This window comes from Enhydra lutris, unplaced genomic scaffold, assembly GCF_002288905.1.
Source record: "Enhydra lutris kenyoni isolate GAN:26980312 unplaced genomic scaffold, ASM228890v2 scaffoldscaffold8, whole genome shotgun sequence".
Taxonomy (NCBI): domain Eukaryota; kingdom Metazoa; phylum Chordata; class Mammalia; order Carnivora; family Mustelidae; genus Enhydra; species Enhydra lutris.
The window spans coordinates 9,490,390-9,501,616 of NW_019154092.1; the positions used below are offsets into that span (position 1 = coordinate 9,490,390).

General features: G+C 46.4%; 1 protein-coding gene across 2 annotated transcripts in view; it reads right to left on the reverse strand.

The window, feature by feature from the left end:
* Nucleotides 1-9,028, reverse strand: part of LOC111142547 (protein tyrosine phosphatase, receptor type M) — a 769,091-nt gene extending 760,063 nt beyond the window's left edge. For both annotated transcript variants that reach the window (XM_022495809.1, XM_022495810.1), the window contains exon 1: nucleotides 8,706-9,028. In XM_022495809.1, coding sequence (XP_022351517.1) covers nucleotides 8,706-8,778 — 73 coding nt within the window. In that variant the 5' untranslated portion in view covers nucleotides 8,779-9,028. The remainder of the gene's footprint in view (nucleotides 1-8,705) is intronic.
* Between the last annotated feature and the right edge of the window lie 2,199 nt (nucleotides 9,029-11,227).

The window sequence follows — 11,227 nt, forward strand, 5'->3', positions numbered from 1 at the left end:
TTCAACAAATATATTATTAAGTAATTAAGACACACTATACATTGCCCAGTAATTTGATTTTTATTTTATATATCATCAGTATTTATTTATTTTCTTTTTTTAGAAAGGGAGGAGGGTGAGGGAAGAAGAGAGGGAGAGAATCTTTTTTTTTCTCTCTCCTTTATGAAATCGTTTATTTCAATGTCAAGTTTCAATTCTTTTTATTAGTATTATTTAAATTCAAGTTAGCTAACATACAGTATATTATTAGTTTCAGAGGTAGAATTTCATCAGTTGCATGTAACACCCAGTGCTCATCACATCACAAGCCCTTCTTAATTCCCATCACCCAGTTACCCCTAACCTACCAATCCCTTCCCCTCCCACAACCCTGTTTATCCCTTATAGTTAAGAGTCTCTTATGGTTTGTCTCTTTCTCTGTTTTTATCTTATTTTTTCTTTCCCTTCCTCTATGTTCATCAGCTTTGTTTCTTAAATTCCAAATATGAGTGAGATCATATGGTATTTGTCTCTCTCTGACTTATTTCACATAGCATAATACCCTCTAGTCCCATCAACGTCATGACGAATGGCAAGATTCCATTCTTTTGATGGCTGAGTAATATTCCATTATATATATTACCACATCTTTAGCATTGGGGTGCATGTGCCCCTTCAAATCACTATGTTTGTCTCCTTCGAATAAATGCCTAGTAGTACAATTGCTGGCCCTATTTTTAACATTGTGAGGAACCTCTATACTGTTTTCCAGAGTAGCTGCACCAGCTGGCATTCCCACCAACAGGCATGAGGGCTTTTCTTTCTCTGCATTAAGCAGGTTCTACACCCAGCACAGAGCCCAAAGTGGGGCTCGATCTCCCAACCCTGAGATTATGACCTGAGCTGAAATCAAGTGTTTGGTGCTTAATCAACTGAGCTACCCAGATGCCCCATCAAGTATTTATTGTAAATGGACTGTTTTAGGCCACTTTATACTTTTATATCTAGAGAGTATACAATGAGTCATTTCAAGCATGTGGTTGGGATATGATTTACATTTGCTCAAAATACTGCAACTGAGAAGAGAGATCAAACAGGACCATCAAACACAGACTGCAAACAGGGTGTGATCCAATTCCCTGCCTCCTGCTGCCAGAAGTCTACCTGTGAACCTGCCCTGGATTCCACAGCAGGAAGCTGGGAGAGGCAGTGGGACCCCTGACTTCCCAGGTAATGCAAACTAAAACACATTCTTCTCCTTGTATGCAATAAATCTGCTTTCTGCATATTGAATAGGAATGAGATCAAAATGAATATTCACCCATCTGAAAACAAACCCGTGCTCTATAAGCTTTTATGCTTTGCAGCCCATAAAAAGTAAATGCTTCGCTTCTGCTTAGGCTGTTGTATTCTGAAATAAATCAATCTGTTAAACGGTGGCCTTTTCCTCCAAGGGAGATTCCAAAAACACATCTGTTTTGACAAGTGCCTGACAAGTCTGCTCTTACCCATCCTCTCCCTCCCATGCTACAGTCACTGCTCTCCTGGCATTCCAGGCCCCAGCCTTCCCCATCAACCCCAGATATAAACGGAGTGACACTGCCTACCATCAGGTCTTCCTCCCTCCCCTTGCTTCCAGCACTGGGGTTTCAGATACAAAGTTTTTAATGACACGTTCATCTTCTGTGTTTTAAGCAGGAAAATTAACAGCATCAGCTTTCCACTGCTAATTGTGATGACTTCCTCCTGAACGGTATCCCGAAATTGACAATGCCACAAGAGGAATCTCTTGCAGATGTAAGCACAGTACACGAGCTGCTTCCTACGGACGTCACACACCTGCCCGTGGCTCTTCATCCCACTGCCTTCTCTGGCCTCTTGCCAAAAGGCCTGATCGGGAAGGGCCCAGAGGTCAACATGAACTCTTACTTACTTGGCAGATATATACTACTTCTAGCTCCACTGCTATATATAGAACGGCAGCAACAGACACAGCAAAAAAGAAGGAGGAAAACGAGAAAGATTATTACGGGTAAATTTAAAGTTGTTTTTGGGTCAGTGCTGAACTACAACCACCTAAAATGATGACTAGGGGAACTACCACTTCCACTCAAGAGTTTAACTTTACAGAGAAGAGTCAGAGGCATGGAGAAGTGGCTGAAGTTGCACTGAACAGCATGCCTTCCTTTGGCTCTAAGGAAATGAGCGCTGAAAGCTGTGCCTCTCCTGGCTTAGGCAGGTGGGTTTAAGGGTGCAGCTACCCCTAGTGATCAGCTTCGAATGGCAGCAGGAAGCAGGCCAGCCTGCCTCTGTGGGAAGTACTCTGTGACTTGATTCTCTGAAAGTCTGATGACAATGTTTCCCAGATTAATCTGTTCAATAACCTCATGATTGCTTTTATTTACCTGGGGTGTGACATGACAGAGATGGCAATGACTGTCTTTTGTGAATAACAGAAATACAAGGCTCTATTTTAGGATATGCATTAGCAGTACGCCAAAGCGAGGTATAATGAAAACCTTTTATTTTCCATCGGGAAGTTGAGTTCATTTCCAAAGGCACAGTTTCACATTTCCACAATAAAATTTCAAATTTCTTGTACATTAATTTCCACTTCTATCCTAACAAAGTCTTTGTTTCTATGGCAGTGGATTTTGAAACTTTTAATCAATACACAAAGCACTGTAACTGTATCATTCTTAACTTTGCGCACTACCACCCCAATGCTCCCCTATAAAAGGGCTTTACAAACAGTAAGTACTCAATAAGTGTTTACTTGAACTAAAGGCATTATTTTGTAGGCACATTGGGCTATGCACTTATTACAACAAAACAAGTATCTTCTAGACACAATATCCACCCAGAGAAATTTCCAAATGCTAATCATTACTGCAAAATTTAATTAAAACTTTATGTTGTGGTAAGTAAAATTATAGAAAACTTTTTCTATTTAAGTTTTACAACTGGCTGGATCCAATATCTTCCCCAGATAAGACTATTATTTGAAATGTCACACTGGCGGTTTCACCTAACAGGCTGAGAGCTGTAACACAGTCATAGCAGCCTGTTCATAATTTTGGCTGTGTTCATCAGGAGACTAATAAGTGCATGAATGCAAAGTCTATTTTTACTCCTAGTTCTCTTTCAACTCTTATTAAGGGAGGCTGATCACGCCTGATGAAGATCCCAGCTCTTTCGGAAAAATAGTTCCTGCAAGAATCAGAATGCCCTCGAGACAGATAGTGCCCACACACAGCGGCCTGTTCCCCCTCTCCCTTCCCCCAGTTTGAGATTCAGTAGGTGGGAGGCAGGGGCAAGTGATGCTCATGCCGCTGGTCCAAAGACAACACTTTCAGAACTGGTTTTTTAGATCCACATTTCTCAAGCCTGGCCACAAACCAAGGTTCTCTGGGGATGCTGTGAGACCCTCCATGAACCTTCCACTCCAGAATCACCAGGGCTCCTCCCCAGAAATCAACACCAGGAAAGGCCACTCCAGGGGATCCTTGGGCATGCTAAATTTTAAGAAGCACAGGTGTGAACACAGCCGCCATCAACAGGGGCTCAATACCCCCAGGAGCTCCCCAAAGCCACCTAAAGCCACTAAGGTGCGAGATGTCAGCACCAACTACGTGTACATGTGTCTCTTCTCATTATTTCCCCTTTCCCTTCCATAGGTTCCATCCTTAAGAGCAAAGAGAGTGTAAGTGCAGCGACCCTCTTCTGCTAGGACCTCTAAACTCACATCACTGATGCCTGAGCATAAAACCCTTTTCTTCTCATGCCTTTTTTCTTTGATTCGTCTCACACACTTCTACACCATGGTGGGGGAACTAGAGATTCCCAAGGTTGGTGACTAAAGCTTTCCTGCTTCCCACCCAACCCCAGCCCTCCTTATTTTTCTCTGCTGAGTTTTTCAGAGCTACAGAGTAAGCTCAGGCTTCCTGATGACGAAAGTGGCAATCACAGCAGGATTTTAGCAGGATTTTAGGAACCCGAGAAGCTGCATCCTTTTAGGATGGGAGGTGTATATGATTTTGCATCTTTTTAAGTGTTTCACTAGTGAGTCTGAAACACATTAGTCATTAAGCCTTTTCTCACTTACAAAACAGACTTTTTAATGTGTTACAGTCATAAAGATAATAACTGAGATATAAAACTTAAGAAAGTTTATGGGAAAGTTGGTTTTTGAAGAGAAGAATCTCAGAATGAAACTGTAGAGCATTGTGTGGTAGCCACCACCCTTAAGAAAAATGTTATACTGCCAAAAAAAAAAAAAAATACGTAACTACTTATTAACATGCCTGACCCCTACGTGAAAACTGTGTCTTACGATATTTAATTGATACATGCTCATTCTAGAAAACTTAATAAATCCTGAAACAAAAACTGAAAGGAATTCAAAACAGCCCCTCTACCAAAGAGACACATAAAACCTGTCAGCTTCTAGAATGTACAATTGCTACAGGACTATCATGGAAAAATTCAAATAAAGCCATCAACTTCTATATAATTGACACAGAAAACTTAAATTCTAAACCAATTTGTCCAAAACTTAAGGCTATGCTTCTTTCATACATGGTTTATTTAATCTGAAGGCATAGATCAGATTACTAATTAAGGAAAGTTCTCTTAGAATTACTCAAGTTATATACACACTTACCCGTATGTCATGATATGTAAGTAACTTCACTTCCAAAAAGCTGCATAATAACCCTTTGGAAACATGAGAGACTAAAACCTGTAATTTTCCAGATCAGAACAATTTATTATGCTCAAGCAATAAATACTTCCCTACATACACATAACACTAAAAATGTTATAGTAATTTCTTGGCATATTTCTTTCATGCTCACTGATTTAAATTTGAAGTATTTTCATCATATGAATTATCAATCTAGTTAAAGCACCATAAAAATGTAAAATTTCATGACTATACTTACTTGGAAAAGAAAAATCACACTGCTAAATAAATCTATTCCCACTTTTTGTAAAGGGTACTTTAATATTTTGTATTTTAAAGTAACTTAGACTTAAAAGAAAAGTTGCAAAAAATATATAGATTTCAAGCTTTACCCACCTTCCCCTAACATTTACATATGACATAACCCTCGTAGAATTTCCAAAACTTAGAAATTAAATACTAGTACAGTACTACTAGCTAACCTATAAACTTTATTCCAATGTTGCCTGCTTTCCCACAAATATCCTTAACATATTTTTTAAATAAATTTTTTCCACAAGAGTCCCAAATTCACAAGGTTATGTTAAGGTTTTATTTATTCCAAATACTGTGGAAGAAACAAAGGGCAAAACCTGTTTGTATTTCTATCTCTGCAAACCAAAGTTTGCTTAAGAGAAAACACATTAGATCTATTACAATGTAAAACTAAGCACTTTGTCCTATAATATATATTACAACTCGGCTTTTAAGAAATTGGGTCAAAAAGGAATGACTTGCCAGCTATCTGGCTTCTCACCATGGACAAGAGAAATTCAAACAAAAGTAAAATGATTTAACTTCCTTGAGTCCAACTCGATTCCTTTTTAACAAAAGTTATTTTTAATGACCATTAAAAGCCTAGAAGGCAGAAAGTGAGCCTCCAATAAGAATACTGGCATTAGAAATTCCCAGAATATTAACAAATTAGAAATTGCAAAGACAGAGAACAGTTTTTAAAACGAAATGTTTATAGTAAATAAAGTCCAAGTAAACCACAAACTGAATTCTTTCTTTCTTCCAGTAAGTTTAGCACTCTATTTCTGATGTCTGAAATCCAAACTCCCTACAGTCCATCTCCAGAAATGATTAATTAATAACAATATAAATCCCAAACCCTTCCCAAAGAGGACAGGAGATTGAGAGCACTGCATAAGGGGAAGAGGAAAGTCCCATGTGTATAAATCACAGTCGCACCAAAAAAAAAGCACCGATCACATAAAATCTCATAATTTAGGCCTTTCGGTGGCCTAAGGAGAACCCCTTGTGAAAAATGTTCATTTCAAAGTCAGGGAAATGCCAGCCAAGTCTAACTTCCTACAATCATCCCTCTCCCCCTCCCTTCTGTATCAGTTTAATTCAGGTACAATGTGAATGTTCGCAAATGATCGGCATTCACATCAGCATTTTATTCAACCAACTGTGCTTGCCTATTAGATCTAAGACTTCATGCTAAGTGTTTTGTGGGGAACCAAGAAGGAAAAAAAATACTGACTTTGCCTTCAAGGGGCTTACAATCTATCTCCTCTATCCCTTAACTGATTATCACATCAGGGGTGTCAGGTGAAAAGTAGCCAATTATTTCCATTTCCAGAAGAATCCTAAAAAGAAATGTGTCAAACTTGTAAGAAATAAGAAATCAAAACTTTCCCAACATAAACAAAGAAACTGACTTTTCCAAAGCAGTAGGAGCCCCACACCTATACTATCTAAAATGTAAAGAGGAGAGAAAAAAAAAACATAATGCCCAGCAAGATATCTGACTGTTGCACAAACAAAATTTGCCAACGTCAAATATTTACAATTTCAACATTTCAACACAATCTCTCAGATACCGTGCTTCATTCCGCCTTTGCCCACTAACATACCAGGATAACTCGGAAAGCACACCCCAGTTAATGGAATAATAACAAACAAATAGGATGATATATTTCCTCCAAAAGAAAAGAATATGGCTAAATTTTAGTAAAAGTCTCTTTGGGTTTGACAGTTTACATCAGCCTTCCCAAGGACACAGGTCAGTACTACCTAATGCTGAAATCCTTTTTAATGACAAAGGACTGATGCTTTAAATAAGCTACATAAATATTTGTTTCCATCCCCTTGCACACAACTTAAAAATCCATCCAAACACTACTTGACAGGCTTAACTTTAAACAAATCCCAGGCAGGGGGTTATGAATCTTAATAAAGAAAAAACCATCACCAAGGCCCTCACCCATATTTGGCTTCGAACACTAATGAGTTACAAGGCTCTAAAACTGGTGAGTTGACTCCATAATCTGCTCCTAAGAAAGACTGAAGGCCAAAATCTGCATCAATTTTATATCGGACAGCAGTATACCTGTTTTAAGTCCTCTGGAGCACGTGCCATTAACCAGACAGTTAAGGAAATATTAAACTTAGGGAAAAGGTACTTCTTTATTGAAGTTGACAGTTTGCATTTCACAGTACAGAGCAAACTGCCAACCCCAATCTCATTTTCATCTTTGCGGCCAACTGTGGTCAAGAGTCCTGCAGCTCAGCAACACGCAGGATACAGGCATTTGTGGCTCTGTGTACAGAGGACTCCAAGAAAGTAAAAACGTACGTTTCCAAATACCAGACAGCCAAATGTCTCCAATGTTTCGAATATGCATTTGACAGTGAAAAGCCCCTTCATCTATATATGTGTGTATATATATACACACACACACACACACACACACACATATATATATGCAAAATAGGTTTCTGTATATATATATATATATATACACATATATATGTGTGTGTGTGTGTATATATATATATATATATATATATATATATACATATATACACATATATATTTAAAAGGTCCAACTTATTCAGTCCTCCCTAATAAGCACAGAAACCTATTTTGCAACCCAAGTTTATGGCCAAATAGTGTGGGCTTTTCCATATTAAAAACAAGAAGCCCAGGACCACCGTTATACGTGGACCTTAATGAAACTAATATATGTGAGAAATTGTACAAATGTGCATGCCTGCGCCGTGCATCCACGTTGACAATCTAGAGGTAACCCCTCTAACACTGTGCGGCACTGGGCCCCACGCCGGACCCCCACCCCTGGGGTTTACAGGTCCTCTCGGCGAGGGGGCTCCTCCAGGCTCGGCACGCCCCCGCGCCCGCTAGCAGACACACGCGCGCGTGCACACACACATACACACGCACACACTTGCATGCACAGTCCCTCTCCTTCCCACCTGGGACCCGGGGCGGCGAGGCTGGGTTAACAAGTTGCCACTGGCCGCTGCACTCCGCTGGGGACCGAGGGCGGGTAGGTGGGGCCCGGAGAGTGCAAGGCCGCTTTGGCCCGGGGCCTGGGAGCCTGGACGCTCCCTCCGAGGCTGCCGGGTCCTCCCGCTGGGACCGACGAGGAACGCCCGCCTAGGCTTTTCCGAGCTGTGGCGCGACCATCTGAAAAAGCCGGGGTCACCGGCCCCGAGGGCCTGGGGGCGGCGGCAGGAAGGGCAGGGCGCCGGGCGAACGCCACCACTGGAGCTGCTGCCGGGTCTAGACGATCGCCGCGGGCGCAGCCGGGCACCCGCGACCCGGCCTGGCGGCTGCTCCGGGCCATAAGGATCGCGCAGCGCCCACGCTCGGCGGCCCGGGGCTGCGGCGCCGAACTTCAAGCAAAGTTTTCTGCTGTTCCTCTAGGAGCCGGCCGGGGACTCGGAGTGGCAGCGGTCCTCCCCAAGCACGAGCCCAGGCCGCGGAGGGGCGGGGGCGAGACTACGGTCCCGGCTCCGAAGCGAGTGCTCACGGCTCGCCCGCTCAGGCCGCCCGAGTCGCCGGTGCCCGCCCTCCCCGCCGGACCCTCGCCCAGCGCCGGCTAACGGACAGCAGCTGCGCCGGGCCCGCCGCGCCCCCGCCCCGGACCCGCTGCCCGCCTCGGGCTCTCCAGGCCCGGGAGCTGCCGGCGTCCCGGGCCCTCGCTCCGGCTCTCGCGTCCCCGGCGGCGGCACAAACGGTCCCACCTACCTGAAAACGTCTCCCCTGCCGCAGTTAGCAAAAGTCCGGCCAAAGTCGCCAAGCACGTCCCAAGACTCCTCATGGTGCCGAGCGCGCGCCGGGCCGCTCCCAGGCGGCGCTGGGTGGGCGCGCGAGGGCGGAGGGCGGACGGGAGCTTGGGTTTCCAGGCAGCCAGAAGAGAAAGGTAAACAGCCAAAAACAGAACCGGAGACCCAAAGTGCCAACAGTTGCAGAAGTCCGAACTCCGGCAGCTCCAGGGGCCCAGGGAGAGGGTCCTGGGTCCTCCTTCCCTGCCGCCTGCCCCACTCGGCGTCTGGCGCGGCTGTGAGAGGGAGCGGAGGGCGCGCCCGCGGAGCCAAAATCCGCCCTCCGTTCCGGCGCCTGCACCCGCCGCCGCTCTCCTTACCCTGCTCGGGACCCGAGCCGCCGGCGCCGGCCGTGGCCGTGGCGGTGGGCGCGCGCGTCCTGCCCGCCGCCTCTCCGCCGCCAGCCGCGAGCCCAGCCCCGGGGGCGGCGGTGCGCCGATGGCCGAGCCCGCGCCGGCTCTGCGCGGGGTTCTTGCTCCCCGACTGACTGGCGGTGCCCCGCAGGCCGGCTGAAGGGAGCGCCCACGTCACGGCCGCCCGGAGCCGCCGCGGCCCGCTAGAGGGCGTGAGCGCCCAGCCCCGCCGGCCCGCGCCCCGGCGTTCGGTGGCCGCGGCCGCCTCGGGGAGGGAACTCGACTGGGGGCGGCCGCCACCGCCGCCGCCCGTGCGGCGTCACCCGCGTGGAGAGGAGCAGCGACACCGTATCCACCCTCTCCCTCTCTCTCTCTCCCTCCTTTTCCCAGCCGCGTCTCCTGCTCCGTGCCTGGCTTCCGGGAGGGTGACGGTGTGAGGGCTGCGCCTCAGCCAGAAGTTTGTCCCGGGTCACGAGCCGCTAGGAGTTTGTGCGAGCGGCGGGCGGGACCAGCGGCCTGCGGCCCCCGCGGGCGCAGCCAAGCAGCTCGGTCCCCGGCGCAGGACCGCGCTGTCGCCGAGCAGGGCCGGTTGCGCCCCCGAGTCGCAGGGCCAGCACTCCCAGGCCGCCGCGGAGAAGGCGAGCGGGCAGATCCGGGAGGCTCCGAGGGGCCGCGGACGCAGCGAAGTTGGCAGACGCCGGGGACAGAGTGGCCGCCCGCGAGCGCCGCGACCCCGCAGCGCGCTAGCCTGCCCGGCCGGCCCCTAGGGACAGACGCGCCCGTCCCCGGGGGCCCCCGCAGTCGCCAGGCTGTCCCGCGTGGGCCGGAGCGAGCCGCGGGCAATGCCCCGAAAGCGGTGATCACGCCGAAACGAGGCTTTGGACTTAAGCGGTGATTTCTGTACGAGGTGCAAAGTGTTGGGGAACCGGAGAGGAGGAGGCGGAGGAGGCGTGGGTAATGAATCAAACCACGTCTTGAAATATTTAATTTGCCATTTTGTGCTTGGGATGACTATTTTATTAATTTAAAAGCTTCTGATGCTTCAGTAAGGAGATTCGCTTTATCAAATTACAAAAAAAAAAAAAAAAAAAAAAAAAAAAAAAAGTGATTCTTCTATCTCCCTGAGAATAAGCACACTGAGCCAGCCCCAAACAGCTGGAGACGCCACTCCTAGCTAAGTAAACGCCATAGAGGGGTTTGGGAGGAGGTGGAATTAGAAACAGAAGTAACTAACGAAAATAACACGGTGTTCCAGCACGGGCAAAGCCAGGGTCCAAAAGGCAAACCCACGGTGCAGTTGTACCCCAGAGCTCTCCTGCACTGCTTCCACTGAGGGCTTCTAAAGGCCCCCAAAGTACATTGATCACACGCTGACCTCCGGGTGGCTTCCAACGGACCCCAGAACCAACTGACAAGAACCTGTAAGGGCAAATTTAGGGACTAGAGGACTTTTGCATTTGGTGTCCCAACCCCAAACTCCCCTTTCTTCAGGAATTCCACTTACTGGATCCTTAGGAGAAGTGCTCTTTAGAAGGCTCCATATTAATCATTTACTTCCTAATGATTTTACATACTCCTACTACGTCTCACAAATATGTATTTGTTGAGCCTTATTTTTAAGCCCAAAATGAACAGTTGATGTATGGAAGAAGGAAGGGAGCCGCATACCTCAAAGGATCAGCAAGTGAGATGGTCCAGTCTGCATCCTGGGCTTTGCATTTATTAAGGGCATGTGCGCACTGTGATGGAGCCTAACTTGGCCTTTTTTGAAGGGTAATGTGCCTGCCAATGGAACTTTTATGCTAGCAGATGCATGGAGCATCCAGCTAAGGAGGAAAAAAATCTAGCTTGCTTTCCTTCTGAGTAACTTTTTTACATTGGATGAAGTTAATATTAGTGTAGGATTTCCTTTGTAAACTACATTAATTCGTTCAGCAAATATCTATTAAGGCCATACTATATGCCAGGAACTACCGGGCACGCTGAGGTTGTCTTAGGCTGGGCTCCCCCAGAAACAGACCTGGAGGCGAGGATATATGTGCAAGTGATATCTATAAGGGAAGTATCCCAGGAAGCAGTACAAGAGGAATTG